Source organism: Cyphomyrmex costatus, unplaced genomic scaffold (assembly GCF_001594065.2).
Source record: "Cyphomyrmex costatus isolate MS0001 unplaced genomic scaffold, Ccosl1.0 scaffold97, whole genome shotgun sequence".
NCBI classification, from domain to species: domain Eukaryota; kingdom Metazoa; phylum Arthropoda; class Insecta; order Hymenoptera; family Formicidae; genus Cyphomyrmex; species Cyphomyrmex costatus.
The window spans coordinates 2,005,622-2,025,100 of record NW_017280561.1 but is presented as its reverse complement, the minus strand read 5'-3'; the positions used below and the strand labels follow the sequence as shown (position 1 = coordinate 2,025,100).

Sequence of the window (19,479 nt, the reverse complement as noted above, 5' to 3'; positions counted from 1 at the left end):
AAGTAATTTTGTTGGACCATCAAAATAATTATATAAGACGCTCAAACTGATTACTAGAATGTCAAAACTTTTTGCAGTATCGGTCATCATATTTAAAATTCTTCCGTAATTATTTTGAGAGAGAGAAGAGAGGTTCAACAAACTTATTTTTAAATCTATATCTAGCTAAATTTTTAGATACTTTAGCAAAATCATTCTTTCCGTGCATCAACAGAAGGATTAACCTGTATACATCTCTCGCCGAACATTAGCGTTAATCGCGATCGTACAGACATTTAAATTCACACCCGAGATTACCCGGTCGACACGCCTAATCGGTCGTATATATCGCGTGATATTTAAATTCACACCCCGGGGATCCGTACATTTTGGAAAATCTATTTCGGTCGATGGCACCCCTCAATGCAGCGTATATAGTCACTCACGCGATTCGCCGTGAAAGAGTTCGACGATAACGCAAGGATATCAGACGGATGATTAGGATGGAGACTTCCACGATCGCTCTGCAAGACGCACGTAAGATTTCCATTTCTACTCTCTAAAATATTTAGGTTCAATCTCACAACTCACGATGAACTCTTTAATTCGAGATTTAGAAAAAGATGAGGAATAAGTTTAACCTCGGTTAAGAGTTGTGAAACTGGGTCTTCAACAGGGAAATCTCACTTTTAAAAATTGTCACTTGAACCATTCTTTTGTTGAACACTGACTCCATTGTTGGCATTCTTTGTCACTCCTTAGACTTCATTCCATAGATTTTAGAGAGTATCTCTTTGTGTTTTTTTAGAATTTAATGTGGCTTTGACAATTCTTACATTCTTATATTATTTCAACACGATGTGTGTAAGTATTGCATCTCAGATATCATGGAGAAGAATTTTCCGAATGTAATTTATTTCTCAAGCAAACTTACATTATAATTTTTGAAAGAGAGAAACTAGTTTCTGCTTTCATTATTGAATTTAAACTCTCGAGAGATCCTATTTTATTGCGCATTTGCAGTAATTATCCTCTTTCGATGATACATAAATATTACGTTGCTTAAAGCATTAATGGTTTAGTCAACCAGTTATTTTTTACAGTGAAGATAAAATATCGCGATATAACTGCAACCAGTTATTTTTTTATTTAGGGCTATTTTCTCAAATTTATTGATTATACATTTTATATCGATTGAAAACATTCATTGGAATAAATTGGCGCAAAATATATCTAAAAATATACTTAAAATATATTTAAAAATATACTTGACGAACAATTATGATAAAAAGAAACGTTAAATGTATACCTGACGAATAGTGTTATGTAAAAAAAAAAACATCGAACATAAAATACGTATTTTAATATAGAAATAGATAATTCTAACATAACGTTTCTCTTCCCTTCCTTTCTCGCGTTCCGGACGATCCTTGCTCCTTATCGTCCTTGCTCCTTATCATTCTTATCGCGGTGTTGCAATCCTGCCTCCTCTTCTATCCTACGTCCCATCCACTTTTCTGATATGTTTCCGGTGCTGTACGGATGCTGGACGACCGCATGGGTGACTCCGACGATGACGATGACAACTGCGACGTCACCGGCGTCACGGTCACTTCGGTCACTACGGCAGCGGTGAGTCTCTGTCTCTTTCTCTGATAAGGTTAGTCGCATTCCGATCGTCGGAACGTTGAAGTCGACTTCGTGTCCGCAATATTAATACCGCTTGAGTTCAACATTTGCACGATGATCGGTCGAAGGACTTGTTGGTGCGAGGAAGAAATTTTACGTTAATTTTCACGGGAAAATTGGGGTATCAATCTGCAACAATGTTGAAAGCATTTAATATAGAAAGATTGATATATACTTGTATTAAGTTATTACTTAATTAATTGTGTTTAGGAATTATCATGATTAGGGATATGATTAATTATCTAAATTATTTGGAAAATTTTTTTTGAAAGCTGCATCTATGTGAAAATGTGATTTTTGTCTACGTCAGTCTCTCCTAGAATTTCTATTGCGTGTTATTTTTGCTTCTTAAAACGCATTTGATCTGTCTGGAAGGTAACGCCACGATTACAATTTGCTTTACAGTTATTGTAGATTCTATTTCTCTGCTTAGTTTTATTACTTTTTGTTTCTCCACACACTATAAATACTATTATTATCTCTAACTTACGATTACGACATCAGTGTCCTTCTACGATTCTTAGAATTGGATATTATACTGGCGTAAATTACATCCAACTTACATGGAAACATAAGGATGTCCTCTTTGATTTTAAACTTTCAATATGCCGTCGTCTAAACCAAAGTAAGGACCAATGTTTGTTTTGTACTTGTTTATATCCACTTTTAAGGGAGATAAAATATCTTTTTAGAAGAAGAAAATTGTTTTTTTTTTTTTTCGAATACATTCGAATATCGTTGAAACTATAAAGGACAGAAAAACAATTTTTTATATTTTTTACATTAAATTTTTTTATTAGAAACTTTTTATTAAAAATTTTTTTATTATAAAGTATTCTTGAATTTATTCAAGTTTTATTATAATAAAAAATTTTTTTATTTTGTAAGTTTCGACTATATTTGTTTTAAAAAAAACTAACAATTGGATATTTTATCCTCTAAACGTGTATATAAAAAAATATTTATTTTTTATTTGGGTTTAGAGACTACATCATAATAAAAACTTACTAAAATCGGAGTAAGGAACATTTCCCTGTATTTCCTTGTTGGTCTCACGCTTTTGATTAATTATTTTATCGATCATAAATTTAATAATTTGCATTGTTAATAATTAAGTACATTGTTGAGCTCGAAACAGTTTTAATATAATTTTGGGCGGTGCAGTATTTTTTTAACTCACTTTTTCTTTGTGTGGTTCTGATTTCACTGATTTCCAAACCGCAGAACACAAACCGTTCCGGTTTCAAACCACAGTGGCAATTTAAAGTCACGAGCAGATATATAGAAACCCAGTTTGGTTGAACTTTTATCGGCCAATCCCATTTTGCTATCGGGCACATTAACGTTTAAAAGCTATCGAATGGTGAGAAAACCGCGCTCGCTGTACAGTGTTTGCGTTCCCGGGCTCGTTCTTGATCACAATTTCTCGTGTTTCGTATACACGACGAATTACTTGTGCTGTAATAACGTGTTCGTGAAAGTGAAACGTTTTCGCGGATCGAGTTACGACCTGACTATTAAGAAATTGGATGAACGTCGACACGATGTCGACAACAGACATGCCAACGGTCGCGTCGAGACGTCGCTTGAATCCGGCTGTTCTTGCCAGATATAATTGCCAGAAGAATCAAGAATCTCAACAGGTAGCCGTACACATCTCATTCGCATCTATAACGATAAAATTGTTGCGTCAAATACGGTAAAGTCTGTAGCAGATTACAGATTAGGATTGAGATTAAATTGAAATTTGATCAAAGTGTAAAGTTCATTAAACTTGATATTGGTTTCCTTTCTTCCGGTTAGTTGAATTCCAATCTACACAATCTCAATCTTCATTTGCAATTTGATCCCGGCTTAAATGAGTCTTGAATTTCGCTTGAGCAGTGTCGTAAATGAACCGAGTGATTTCTCACAAAATAAGAAATAGAGATAATTGATAATAATTGTAATTAGGTGTTAAAATTAAGAAATTCAGAAAAAAGAGTCAATTAATCAATTTCTTAGGTTTTTCAAAGAGGTTTCAATGTGGTGTTTAAAAAATTAAATCGCAGTTTCATGTTTAACAATAATGTGTTGTCGCAATCTATAATAAGAAACTATCAATCTCTATGTGTAATGACTTCATTAATATACGACGAGTTAGTGTCAGATAACTCGAGGAGATTGGCGAAGGAATCCTCAAGAAGTCAGAGTTTCCATCCGACTTCGCGGGTCGGAAACCGACGATGCATTGTCACGAACTGCATTCCGTTCGAGAACGTTCTTTTTATTCTCGTTCTGTCGTACATGCATACGCACGTATTCACGCACGCACGCACGCACGCACGCAGGCACGCGCGGTCTCGACAGTTCGGTGCTCTTATTAACTCGATGTCCAATTAAGGCCGCAAAACGAGTACGATTGCCGCCGTACTTCCTAGTGACGACGTGCTCGAATAACAAGCATCGCATCGAGAGACGAAGACAATTGCGATTGTTGAGATCGTTGACATCATGAAATCAAGAGCGGCGCGTATGCGTGCTCGAATCACTTAGGGTTCAAAATATCCATTGTTTTGGATGCGTGATCAGTCCACGCGATGTTTCGATATGAGAATCTTCTGTCATTCGACAAATTGGTTTCATTATACCCTCCATATTCTTGCAAGCTTAATCTGCAATGATTATTATTTTGTCACATCGCAAATCGATTTTTCTGACAATTAATCTTTCTACATCTTTATAGCTTTCTCATTATTATTGTATTTCTCTAGATTTGATATACTTTCTATATTTCTTGGAAGTAGAATGAAAATCATAAACATACTGATAAATTTAAATTTGTGTACTCTACATGTTCATGTGAATGATTAATAATTACTGACTAATTAACTATACTTGATTAACCAAATTACTATTAACAATTAATTACTATTTATACTTAATTAGAGACGGTTAATTGTTACAATAATTAATTACATTTACGAGCTTGTTAAATATTAATAAATACGTTTCCTGTAGTCTTTGAATTAATGATAATTACCTACAATGTCCATTAATATCTCCAATAAAATATCGAATCTCTTGCAAAAATTTAATAATAATTCTCAAAAATTGAACAATTTATTTATTGAAACGATAATTTTTGATATATCTATTTAAATTTAAAATATGATTAATATTCGGTTCTCTGAAAACGATAGGTTCATCAGAATTAATGAGTGCCAGTACTGTCAATGTAATCGAACTATTTCAAGTTTTTATTTTTTAAATTTTTTATAGAATATAGAGACATGTTTCACTAATCCTTTGATCAACGTAGAAAAGAACATAAGCCTGTTCTTTTCAGCTAAACCTTTGCACGATTTATCTTTTCTCTTTTTCTTTCCACATTGAAGAAAAAAGAGAAAAGATGAATGGTGCAAGAAGTTCAAAGAGAATATAAGCTCGTCTCCGAAGTAGCGTTTACATAAAATAATATACATGATGGCGGAGACTATCTAAATTAAAAAAATAATGGAAAAGAAAATGTATAGAACGAATGAGACTCACAAGCGATAATTTGAGTGTAAATTAATTATTTAATATATTCTTCTTATCAAGTACGAAAGTCGAGACGTTTCATTCTCTTTCCAAGCCATCTTCGATGAACCAAAATGTAATTATAGTAAGTGTTATTTTTCAAGCTGCAAATATGGGAAAACAATGAGTATCTTCCATTTAGTGACACAAGTCGATAAATATCATTCTGTCTTTGTTACTCATGAAATGCGAAGAAAGATAAAATGATATTTATATTAACTTATGTCACTAAATGTATATCTTCCATTGTGTGACATAAGTCAACACAAATGTAAGCTCTATCGCTCATGCTAGCTGATTGCAAGACCAAGTGGCTTGGATCTAAAAGTAGTCGAGAATCACAATAAGATCTTCAATCATGTAAATGAAATTAATATAAATGAAATATATTAAATAAAAAAATAGAAAGATTAGATATAACGAATAAAATAAAGACTTAACAGATGCGAAGTCGACTGTACAAAAAGGTCTGAGTTTAATAAAGTCTCGACGAACGAAAGCAAAAGTGTGCACCCTCGTTCAAAGCCCTTGGTAAAGGGTTGAAATTAGCGGCAGGTCGGTGCGGCGCTGCAGTATCGACGCTCGATACCGACTCGGGGTTCGTTCTCACGCCGTCGCGGCGGACGTTCCGATTGGTCCACGCGACTAGCCGCTGGCGCTCGCGTCGCCGCGAACGACGACCGCGATTGGCGCCCGTATGAAGTTTCTCTCTTTCTTTCTCTCTCTTTCTCGCTCTCCCCCTCGCGCCCTCGGCAGCTGCGTCAGGCGTGGTCGTCTCGCAGTTCATTCGAGTCGGGCGCGGTGGTAGTTTCGTACGTCTGTCGTGGCTCATCTTGAGAACGCAGTGCTGTGAACTGTGGCGTCTCGTTTCGTGCGCGGTGGATAGGTATATACACGCGTTTACTCGGCGCTCATTTATCTCCTCTCTCTCTTCTCTTTCATTCTCGCTCGACGAATCGCACGTGAAATGAGAGTGAAAACGCAGCCACACTCGGCCGGCTAGCGTGAATCATCGACAACGCCGGCTTCTCGGACCTCGAGGGGCCCACGCAGTGCGACGCGTCCCCCTTTTCCTTCTCACTCTGTCTTGCGCGCGCGTACTCGGATCCGCTCTCTTCCTTGTCTCTGTCCTTTTCTCTTTCTCTTCTAGAGAACAACCCCTCGTATTCCGCGCGCGCACCACCTACGCAGTGAGCGTGTCGCGCGATATCTCGATCTCGGGGCGAGCGAGTGCATGTGCTCGGCGCTCTCGACGACGGTGTTCTCGCTAGGACATTCCGTTATGATGCACGTCGACTTGAGGTACACCCTTGAGGTAATAAGCGACTGAATGGCGACCTGTGATCGTCGGGAAGCTCCACCGTCACTACCTCAGGGGTGAGGAACGCTCCCTCGAGCGAACCGGATGACTTCAGGGTTGATAAAAAAAAAAAAAAAAAAAAAAAAAGAAACTGTCTCCTACCTCATTTTTACCTTTTACACGAGGATGGTGAAACCGGTATAATTTTTCGGCCTGCCGAAAGTGACCTCTATATTTATCCGTGACAATGGAAACGTGACGATCGCCTCGGGGTGCTTTTCCCTCCGTATTTACACGCGTCGAAAATTGCATTCGACGAAACAGTACCGGTTTTTGATTCCCTTTCTGAGTAATTCTGCTTGCAGGACGGAGAAAGGGACTTGGACTCTGTTTCATTGACACACGCAAATCGGTATGAAATAATAGGTCTGTTCTTTTCAGGATTTTTTTGCACGGTTTTCTCTTTATCTTCACGAAGAAAAAAAGGGGAAAATGTACTGTACGAGAAGTTCAGTTGGAAAGAACGGGCTTAATAATAAAGGTCTGTTTTCGCGGTTAAACTAATATACACTTGTACTTAAAATGAAATAGATATTAGCCCCGTTTTTTTTTTATAAATTCGTATTTTTTTCTCTTTCTATCGAAGAGAGAAGAAAAAAATGAATGTTCAAGAAATTGAACCGAAAAAACAGGCCTAATAAATAGATTTGTTCTTTGTGGTTAAACTAATGTACTTGAAATTAAAATGAAATAGATATTAGTCTTAAATTTTTAATTGAACTTTTTGTATCATTTATATCTTCTATTTTTTCTCCGAGGTAAAGAGATACAGAGAAAAACAAGATGAACTATCCGTAAGTTCAATTGAAAAGAATAAGCTTATGCATATTTAAAATTTGGCAAAAGCGAGATAAAAAATTTTAATGCAGTGACAAAGAATAGATCTTACATTTCGGAGCAAACAGTTTTCAATCGTTTACCACAAGATTGCATTGATTTTCGTTCGGAAGGGGTTCGATCGACTTATGTTTCTGTCAATATAGTATAATTATAATCTCATCTTTGTTTCTAAGAATTAAAAGAAGTTGAAGAGTAAGTTGAATCGAGTTAAAAGTTAGTCTGCATTGATAGAAACGGGGGTATTTGATCCTTATCTACCAACATAGATTAACTTTAATCTTAAGTTAATTTACCCTTTTTTTTATTTGTTAGAGCCAAAAGTAAGTTAAACCAAGATTGAAGTTAATCTACATTGCTAGAAGTGGATATCAGGAGCAGCCCTGAAAGTTTCCTTTTGCGTCCACTGAGTGTTCTTTCCGCCTCTTCAGCCGATCGCGAAGTTGGGCGGAAGGCGGTAGGGCAAGCTTTTTCGTGAGACTCCGTTTAAATACGATTACTTTTACTGCGATGCATTCCTGTTATCGGAGTCATACGCGAGTCGAAACACAGACAACCGTTGCTGGTGAGTCAACGTTGGGCGATCATGCGTAAACAACTCGTAACGTTGTATATCAGATGTCTACGAACGAAATTGACATTCTTCAATCTCCTCCGATATCGAGTTAGAAGAGCGACGGAATACAGGATATTTGAATTTATATGATAATTAGAAATAGAAAAAAAATGCAGAAAAATATGTTTCCAATTGCAACAAATGTAGTTTCCTTATACACTGAGAAAAATATCTTCATATTAAACCAACAAAAAGATCTGACAAGAATAACATTTTGAAGCCAAAACAAAACTTCTGGTTTATTGTAGAATAATTTAATATCTAATAAGAAAAGCTAATTAGGCAATAGGATAATACATAGAGTTGTATATATTGAAAGAAATGTTCCGATTAATTCAACAAAATGGCATTTTGATGACTAAACTAAACCAAATTTCTCTCTGGTTATAACAATCAAATTTCCACTAAAATATCAATTCTATATTGGGTTTTTTGTTGGTTTAATTAGAATATTTCTCTCAACAACAAATCTACATATTATATCATTGCTCAATTCGTTTTTTATTAGATTCTAATTATAATTTTATTAGCTTTTATCAACATTTCTTCAATTGAGTCGAATAACAAAATTCATATATTAAATGAGATAGAAGGAATTTAATATTTAGTTCGTCATTAATAAATGTAGTTGACAGTAGTATAATTAAGGAGCTCCCTTAATTTGCATTAAACATCGAATTTTCTGAAGTGTCAGTACGGATTATCATACAGTATAAAGTATTTAAGACTCAGAATATGTAGCGTTGCACTTCTACTCGCATATCGAAAGAGAGATCGTAGAAGGTACAAGTATTGATTCTACCGTCCTCACATTTAAATTCGTTTTCCCTGTTTATCGATCGATCCCGGGAAATGCTGCAGGTCCATTCGTTCGTGAGATACCCAGGAAGCCGAAGCGAGAACACCGTCTTTCAGCATCGTCGTCCGGTTATCCTCGTGGCGCGTAAGACAAGCCGGATGGCTCTCGTCTCGTGGAGTACCACTCGTGCAACGATAAACAAAACCGTACCATTGCGTATCGGCTTTCGACGTGTTTCGCCGGCGCCCCGATCGAGAGGCTTCTCCCTTTTTTTTTTTTTTCCCTCCGCGGTGACTTTGCTGGCATAAACTGTCGATCGCAATCGCTCATATTGAAACCACTGCACAAAAATATCGCAGGCAATGTTGAAAAACACAGCTAGTATTTTTATGTATTTGTTTGTTTATTTAATATTTTTTATTTATTTAAAAACTTGATAAGAGAGAGAGGATGTATTCATTTTTATTAGGTTTATTTTTTGGCAACACAGTTAATAATAATATATTTATTATCTTTTCTAATATTTTTGTATTAAATAAATTTGTTATTATGTCTACACAGAAAAAAATTTATTAAATCTTTACATATTTTTTTAATAACAAACATTTACTTATGGTAAATAAACATTTACTTTAATAAAAGATGATAGTTAAATTAATGGTTAAATTTTTGTATCAAATAAATATTTATTGACATTTATTGAGTCCCTTAGAATTATTCAAACAAATATTTATTAAAATTTAGTAATTTTTTCAATGTTTGCTTAAATAAATTTAAAAAGGAGACAAGCAAGTTTAATTAGAATAATAGTTTCGTTTAATTAGAATAATAGATCGTTTCTTTCATTATTGGATAAGCAAGGCTAAATTTTATTTTTATTGCGTAAGAGAAGTTCGCTCAATGAACGGATGATTTCTGTTGAACGAGTTCCAAATAAAGTTTGCGGGGTCAGCCAGCCTTTCGATCGGTCGCTCCGAGACACACGGTCGATTTACAGTTACACGCATCCATGCGCTTTGCATATCACTCGAATATTACTTCATTGCATCTACAATTTTTTTTTACAGGAAGTCAATCATGTAATCTTTTCCTTAGGGTGGTAACGTGAAAGTGTGAAATTTTTTTGTATGTGTACATACGCATGTAAAAAAATTTCACTTTTCCACTCTAAAGAAGTTGTATAATCGATACCTAGTTTTGAATTCTCATAAAACTGTATATCGGTAATTGTAACTGCCGCAGTTTTACGAACGCAAAATCCAGTTCTTATACTTTATAATTTTAACACTTAAATAGAAACGGTACTCTGAAACGCAATGACAATTAATGAATCTTTTTACTATGCAATATTACTTATAAAAAGGACCAAGTAAATAAATTATTATAAAGATAAAGAAAGTAATGAAAACCAAATATTTCATCAGTGTAAAGAACGTAATTATTAAAAGGCAAAAAATGTTTAGACTTTTATGTTTTACGTAAGAAATATAATTAATATAAAAAATAGAAACGGTCAATAATGACCACTCGGTACGTGTAGTGTCAAAATCAATTTTACATTATATATGTATATGTATATCTCAAAGTGCAACCAGAATGTCCTGATCAGTCTTAAAGACACGTTTTTGTTTAACGTGTTCGCTCCAAAGTTGTTACACGAACAATAATCGGATTACAATAATCTTTTCTTATACACGTACCTCTGCAATACGAATACATGGTACCAGCGTATCGAGTACATACACGTCATACATAGTCAAATGAGAAACATGAGCGAACTCGTTAAGCATCTCTCGGTTTTCGGTTTAAGGGTTAAATCCCCTGTCGAATCCCCGCGGTGATCTCCTGCGGGAGGAGCGAGCGAGAGAAAGAGAAGGCCGTTCCGCGTAGTGAAAACATGTCGACGACGGAGAACCAGAACGGTACAGCGGGCGGCGCCCAGAGCAACGGCATCAAGCCTCTGTCGTCATCGTCATCCTCATCGTCCACGGCGTCGTCGGGCATCTCGCCGTCATCCGGCGGCCGAGTCGGCCTACCCAACAATAGCAACTCGTCCTTCCTCTACAGCAGCAGCACGATGCTGAGCCGGGAGAAGGCGCGGCAGGTGCCGCCGCCGACCCTGCCCAAGTACACGTCGAGCTTTAACGCCGGCTCGAATAACGGCGGTGGCGCGACTGAACGACTCACCAGGGAACGCGAGACCGGTGGTAGCTATAGGCTCGCCAGCCTGGACAGACTCGCCCTGAGGCAGAGGATATTGGACGGGGAAAAGGCGAATGGCGAGTCCATCTCGGTAAGCGAGACAACGCGACGATTGTTGCGACGCATGGATTTCAAGCCAATGGCTACTTCGTGGCGGCATATATTTTCGACTTGGCGAAGCTCCTCTTCGCATTCTGAAATAATGTAGCGCGTTCGACGTGCTCTTGAATTATATACTTGAAGTTTAGGTTGGTTGGTATTCATAGTCGGTTTTTATATTTAAGATAAGATCGTCTTAAGTACAGTCTTAATACATCATGAACCAATCAGAGAAGGCTATATTAGCATCTTGAAACATTACTTAAGATATTGTCTTAAAATAAGAACGGACTATGAATATCGCTCGTATGTTTTTATTACAAGACCGTCTTAAATAATGTCTTAAGATGTTATGACATCTCGAGACTGTGCCTAAGATAGTCTTGAATGTAGGAATTGACACGAACCGCGTATTGTTTCTATTAAAAGAGACTGAATGTTTCTAGAAAAGTTGCTTTTGAAAATTTAGATAAATATTCATTATTCAGAGACACTGTAGTTTTATTCTTGAAAATAAAGCTCATAAAGTATATATTATACTTGAGCATGCTTCTAGTTTGTGCCTATTCCTCTCTAAAGACTCTCTTAGTATCAACTTTTGTCGTAAAATTTCTCAAGAAAACTGGCGGAAATTTTCAAGAAAATATGCTGGTAGATAACTTCAAGCAATTTTTTTTTTTATGAAAATTTTCAAACTGTTATAATTGAGTACAATTTTATATTATTGCAACATTCTCGAATAAAGTAATAAGCTGGAAAACTTGTTACTTTTATAATAAACCGAAGTTAGGAACGCGCGAAATCTTACGAATAACAATTTTCTAAAATATTGCATCAACATTAATCGTGAATAACTATGATATGAAGATTTATTTTTCCCCAAATATTTATTGCATAGATGACGAGATAGCAATTTTACTTTGAGAATCACTGTTAAACAACGCATGGCGAAGGAGGCAAACCTCCCTTACGATACTTTTCTGACCGAGGGGTAGTTTAGTTTGGGGATCTCACCCTCAATCGAAAAGCTGTAATTCGTGAGTCACACGAAGCAGAAACCTTCGCGTGTGCCCTTCGTATTTAAAAGACGGAAAAGAGTATTTCTCTCTTCACTTTCATTGCTTTCGTTCACGCCGTCGTTTATCGCGAAGCTTATAAAAATGTCCAATGCTTACGTTTGCAGACCAAAATATCGACCGAGTCGATATACATTCCCTTGAAACATTCAACAGAAATCTCGAAATTTATTCTTCGCATTTGATCTAAGACTTAAACAAAAAATATACAACTTAAATGAACTTGTATGTGTAATAGAAATTTATCTAAAGGTTAGATAAATTATAATAAATGGTACATATTGTCTTGATGTTAAAAATGTTAAAACGCATAATATATAAACAAGTGTACTTAATACGTTTAAATGTGTGAGACCACCATCAGCCATACGAAAATGACTCGTTATAAAGAAAATAGGCAGGGAAAATAGGAATAATCGGGGAGAAAGGGAAATGTAATGAGGCGCGAGAGCACGCATGCTGATAAAAGTGTCGTTCAAGCGTCTCGACCCTGAAGAGGAGGGTCGACGAGCTCTTACGTAGTCTAATCGTTCTGACACATTTTTACTAACGAAGGAACAGTGATATTCTCCGGCGATAGGCTAGCAATCTATGGTAAAAGAAAGAAAGAGAGAAACATATATACACTTTATTTGATTGGACTCGAACAATCGTGCCATTCAAAAGTCCTGCCGCGATATCCGGAGAAGTTATAAATTTTTCCCTCTCTGTTGCGATACAATTCGACTTTGTTCCTCGCGGTGAAACGATATTTTCTCGTTCAACACCATTTACATTTTACGCCGATGTACAACCTCGTATTTCGTGCTGCGAGTTCTCATTTTGCGCACGTACGAAGTTATAATTTAATTACTGATATACTAATAATTTACATATTAGGCGAGATTAAAAGAACTGAATTGTATTAACGAGAATTTTTTTTTTCTATTTATTAAATATAGATTTCTGTAAAGAATTACATTAATATTTTTCATAATGTTACTTTTTAGGTCAATCATAAATTTCTAATTTAAAAAATTAGAAGTGGAGAGAAAACTCGGGAACGTACGCTTCCAAATGATGGCTATTATTTATACAAGTGCTTTTTGCACACACGGTATTTTTTTTCTCTTGCAGTTGATTGCGAAGCAACGCAATTAAAAGATAATTCAATTATAATGCACATTTATTATCAACTTTCCGGTATTTTCGTTATTACCAGAACAACATGAAATAATGCCACGGATAAAAATAACGAAATTGAACGAAATTGCATCGTTGAAAAACATAGGCGGTAAAATCGATAATGGAAATTCGTGCGCCACCCTTTTCGAAAGGACGCGCAAATTAAGGAGGAGTCCCTTATGTCCAGGTCGAGGACACGTGTGTGGCGTACGACGCGTTAACTATTGTCTTAAAGGCGAACGAGCAAGCGAGGGAACGAACAAGCGAGGGAACGAGTGCTTTATTACGAGCTGCATTGCGCAATAAGCATTGTATGGTTCACCGAAGCGGAATTGTCATAGTGCATTGTCCGACGACAATTCGCGAACTACTTTCAGCTCCGAGTGCATTCCTCGCGGCTAACCCAATTCCGAGTTTCGTAAAAGCGAACTCGTCTGAAATTCGGGTGGAATTTCTCGTCTTTTCGCTAATTAGAGGATTTAACGTATTCTCGAGTCCGTGTCGTGTTTATTTCTCATTACTTCACTATACCTTAAATGACGAACCTTTTTATCAACTTCCTGTATCAATCGCGATTATTCGATTATTTTATATTTTTTCTTCTCTTTTTTTTACTTTTTTAGAGTATAGTATACAAAATGCATAGCATAGCTAAATAAAATCTGGATCAATAAACATCTAGCATAAAGTTTCCATATTGATTTACATAACATGCTCATTAGTCCACGGTTTTATGCTAATTATGCTATGATTATGCATCTTGTGTACCATAACCTTTGCGGTTATGGCACACAAAAAATGTAAGGCAGTAAAGAGCTGCGTAAAATAAAAGGAATAAGGAATAAAGAATAGAAGAATTTCAATCTGTCAGCATCAATATATACGATACATAGTTTCTGATAAATTCTTATATTCTGTTTCCTGTTTCGTATTATTTTGATTTGTGCGTAGCCTCTAAGACAAATGAATGAATCGGCCAATCACAAGCAGAGTAATGCAATAACGTAAGCAGTAATAAATCCGAAATTTTAATTTTGCTCACTGTTTAAGTCTTACACGTCTTATAAATTAGCGAAACATTATTTAAAAAAAAAAAAAAAAACTAATAGAGCAACAAATTTTTTTCTTTGGCAACTTGTTAGCAACAAATAAAAATGTTAGTTAAAATTGATTCTGCTCACTTTGTTCCGCTAACTTATAAGACGTAAGTTTTACTGCTTAAGACCCCCAGTTCCACAACTCACGGTTAACTTTTAACCGAGGTTCAACTTAATTCTTTATCTTTTTCCAACTCTTGAATATAGTTTTTGTGCGCCATGTCTTTTATTATTATACACAAAATATACAAGCATATAGCTAGTAGGAGACCATCTGGACCATTGAGTTACGTAAATCAATATGGCAATTTTATGTTGGATGCTCATTGGTCGAGATGGTTTTATATTATGTTATGCTATACATGCTTATGCATTTTATGTGCCATATAACCATATTTCTAGCCTTTATATTTCTTCTATTCTTCATTAAAATTGTTTTTTATAACTGAACTAATCAATAACACTATTAATAAAATGAATACGTCATGCTCTTTTAATAACATATTATTTGTTTCATGGAAAGCGTTATTAAATTAACAAAATTATTTGTAATTAAAAAATTGTAATTCTGTTGATATAACATCTTTTTTTTTTTTATGTAGTGCACAATGAAAAATTAACTACTACTATTTCGTCGTTCTGGTTATATTAAAGATTTTTTTATTTTCTCAAGCTAATGTTTCTCATCATAACTTTCTTAGAAAACGTTCTTTCGACATGCATGTAATCGAATCGTCGAGACTCGATAACGACTGTCGTCGGCTGCCTTTACTGCGCCGTCAACGGCGTCGCATAATGAATTGAATCGCAACTCTTGATCGCGGTGGCCCAGATTTACGGCATCGAGCCGTTTATTCTCGTACGGAATCGGTCGTTGAATTCTTCATGAGCGCCATCGCGCCGCGTCTCTGTTAGAGAAAGTGAGAAATAGACGATAATTGACGCAAATGATGAACTCTTAGGCGTAATGGGGCCTAAGTTGCCGCCAATGAGAACGTAAATTCACCTCTTCCGCTTCCGCGTCGTCGCGCGCTCTCTCGTGTCTCGCGAGCCGGAAGATTCAAACGGAGATGTTTTTGCGAGCGAATTAACGTCGTGTGTAATCTGCACGCTGTCGTTTACCCGACGACGTCTGATAATTTCGCTAAGTACTTTCTGAGATTGCCCATAAAACAATGCCCTTCTACTTGCCAGCAGTGATAGGGAATGCGAGAAGACAGTCCGAAGTTTCTTTTCTATTTTTTAAAGATCCCCTTTCGTGAAAAACACTTTGTTTTTCGCGAAAAAGGAACTGTTTGCTCTTCTCAGGATGGTCTCTGTATTTTCAAGTTTCTCGAGAACTCTCGGAATAAATTCATCTAATTTCGAAGAACACGCGACTGTTCAAATGTCATACGGTCGCAACACCAAAACGGCTTCCTTCATAAAGATTGAAAGATTGATTTACATTAATAAGAATCCGATCGATATCGAGAGTCGACGCTATAATTCTGTAGTTAGTAAAAGGGCGTTTGAGGAAGAGGCTCCTCGCGATCGAATCGTTAGCTTGCCTCATTAATATTAAAATGTGCGGCTAACTCGGCAGATAGAGAGAGAAAAGAGGAAGCCGTTCGCTGGAATTTTATGAGTGCGCTTATTATGCAGGCGGTGGATGGACCTACATTCGCCTTACACGAGTAATCTTTATAACGCGGCGAAATTTACGAGAGCTTTTTTACCACGTCGAAGCGACACGTTATTCAAAGGGAAGATTACGGAAACGAAATTGGAAAAATTTTACCAGCTTTTTACATATTCAGTATCATTTAACATAGCGCGTTGCTTATTAATATATTATTTTATCTATTTGTTTTTTGAATAAATGGCGAATTATGTATGCAGTCCTTTCCAAGTATAGCTATTCTTTAGATTTATTTATTTGTTCAAAATTTTATTTTAATAATATTACAGAAAATCAATGTCTAATGTATTAATAAACAAACTTTTACGGAAGCTACCGACAAATTTAATTTTATGCGAGAACAATGTTAGAATTCCAAGCAGAAAGTCATACTAAGGTCACAACGATGTCAAGCTGAATCGCGATTGATTGAAAAGTGACTTATTGTTAATGTAATCAAATTTGCAGCTATTTCGATGTCATTTTGGTGTCATAATGACATGCTTTACTTAGAAGTTATTTCAGAGAGAATACTGCACAAGAATATTTCAGAGTTTAATGAGCAGACTTGACAGTCACAAACTCGGCTATGTGAAGTTGGCCCCCCCACTATTGCAAATCTAAAAATGACCATGACCATTCGTTTGGTGGTCGTTTGGTGGTGTTTGGTAGTTCATTCCGGACGTTTGGTAGTCAAAGATATAATCAGAAATGTCAAAAAAAGAAGAACGCGCGTGAAGTTAGCCCCCCTATTTCTAAAACTTGGCTTTGCAGACTGCAAATGCAATAATGACCGTAAGCATTCGTTTGGTGGTCGCTTACTGACGTTTGGTAGTCCATTCCCGACGATTGGTAGTCGAAATTATAATCGGCAATATCAAAAAAATGATATACGCGCGTGAAGTTAGCCCCCCCATTTTTAAAACTTTTTGACATTTCTCATTATATCTTTGGCTACCAAACGTCCGGAATGGACTACCAAACGTCAGTAAGCGACCACCAAACGAATGCTTACGGTCATTATTGCATTTGCAGTCTGCAAAGCCGAGTTTTAGAAATGGGGGGGCTAACTTCACGCGCGTTCTTCTTTTTTTGACATTTCTCATTATATCTTTGACTACCAAACGTCCGGAATGAACTACCAAACACCACCAAACGACCACCAAACGAATGGTAATGGTCATTTTTAGATTTGCAATAGTGGGGGGGCCAACTTCACATAGCCCACATTCTCTAATGTGGAAATATTTAGACATGAAGTCCTAAAATTTTCAGATATGTGTCCTTTATTTTCTCTCAGAAAATATGATCACTGTATTAATCATAATATAATAAATATCGCAACAACTTGTACGCAATAATTTAGCTTGACCACGTCGCATATTAATGTTGGCGTTAAATGTAGGTGTTATCATTTATCAGCTCCGCTCGAGTACGCTCACGTGTTTGTTCCCGTTTAACAATTAACATGGCTTACGTGTTCCCGCCCGTATAATAACAAGCTCGTTACTGAAGGAATGATTTAGCGAGTCTTCGTTGTAAAAACGTTACCGTAAGTTCTGATTAGTTAATTCCAAATAACGTCGAGCGTCTAATAAAAGCATAATTACTTAAAATATGCAAGCGGGACTTAAGCAATCCACCGCACGTGGAGCACGTAGATCGCGCGAGTATACGTTTTGTATCCGCTTATTGAAAATTATAATGAGTGTACTTATTAGATCCCCTGCTGGAACTTTCATCAAAAGGAATTCATTAATGAATACCGTGCTCGTTACCGTGCCTGTCTCCTTTCTCACGGCGCCGCTTTGTGCGCAAGAATCTTGATTCTCAGACGCCATTCCTCTCGAAAACAGTTCGAGCACGTGCCATGTCGCGAGCGTAACGCGGTCCTTAAGGTGAAAAGTTCATTCGCCAGCGGACGATCATTGAGAGCGACAGCGCGGCGCGGCAATCCAAGCCGGCGGAGACTCGGAAGAAGATGAAAGGAGGCAGAGCTCGGACTCCTTTCTGTACAAAGAGGGCTCGATCGCTCGCTCGTACTCGAGAAGAGCTTAGCGAGACAAAAGCGTTGGCGCGCCCGCGATGCATTTTCCACGGAATCGATTTAATCGAGTCACCACGACGACGATGACTCGCCACCCAGCGGCGGTGGTGGTGCCTGGTGGTGGTGGCGAACCTCGCCGAGAGAGAGTATTGACCTACGACAGGGGTTCCCAAGCCTGGGAACCAAAGTTGGGCCACGTGGGGGGTGAAAGACGCCTCTGTGGGTCGCGAGTTCGAAGATAATGAGGCCGAGAATGGTTACGTTGAACAGAGAAAACTGATCAGTAAGCGTTCAGTGATTCTTTAACATGTTTGGTTCCTACACTTTAGGTCCAACGAAGAATTAAAAGAGCAAGAACCAATCGTGTTAAAGAACACAGTTGAAAAATTTGTGTTAAAATTTAACACAAGGATGAACATGTTAAACAGTAATACATATGTTATGTAAAAAAATTAATATAAAAAAAGTAATACTGGTAGAACTGTAAACAAAGTGTGGAAGCATGTTTTTTCAGTAAAATTAGTAATATTAAGTCAACACGTACTTACTTTATTCATTTATCTTAGAATTTACGTTTTAAATTAACTCGAATATGTTAAAAATGCAATACAAAATTTTAACAAGGATTTGAGTGAATCGTTTCTAACACAAATATAAAATGTTTTTTTGCTATGAATCACTGAACATTCAACGATCGATTTTCTCTACAGAACGCAGCCATTCGATTAAAATGGTAGCAGTGCCCGGGGAAAGAGCACATGTATTTTCTGTTTCTCCGTGAGAACTTTGTTTTTGCACAAAGTGTATTTTAAAGCTTCCGTCTTGCTCTGTGGATACAGAGAAACCGAGATTCCTCAGTGAAGTCGGTTACCCTTCAGTATTCCATAAGGGTTTTATTTACTTTTTGAACTCACTCTTCGCATACTTCCATAACATTTTCTTATCGCAATTTTAGAAACATTGATTCACCACGCAAGACTTCTTTTATTGTATCCTGCGTGCATCTCATATTTTACTGTAAACATGCGGAGGCGTGGTTATTTTCCTAAACTATATTACGTGTAACTTGTAAATAAGGTAAACATGTCAGTTATGCGTTCCAGGACATTTATCAAGATCACAGTTCGTTAACTGCGTCATTAATTACAGTTAAAATTCTCTTCTCCGCGAGTTCTCCGCGTCCTTCATCGAATATCTTCGGGTGTGCTCGACGCGGAATCGGGTCATCATAATTTTTCTCTTTTTTTTTTGCGTGCATCTTTCCCAAAAGACACGTCCGTTCTTCGAAAGGCT

General features: G+C 36.7%; 1 protein-coding gene across 6 annotated transcripts in view; it reads left to right on the top strand.

Moving 5' to 3' along the window:
* The window catches only part of pnut (septin 7-like protein pnut), a 41,836-nt gene that overhangs the window by 3,947 nt on the left and 18,410 nt on the right, over positions 1-19,479 (top strand). For 2 of the 6 annotated variants that reach the window (XM_018550407.1, XM_018550406.1), the window contains exons 1-2: positions 6,022-6,115; positions 10,652-11,134. In XM_018550407.1, coding sequence (XP_018405909.1) covers positions 10,739-11,134 — 396 coding nt within the window. In that variant the 5' untranslated portion in view covers positions 6,022-6,115; positions 10,652-10,738. Of the gene's footprint in view, positions 1-412; positions 517-1,609; positions 1,612-3,208; positions 3,312-6,021; positions 6,116-10,651; positions 11,135-19,479 lie in introns of those variants that run through there. The other 4 variants (XM_018550410.1, XM_018550411.1, XM_018550409.1 and 1 more) reach the window with 3 other exon arrangements.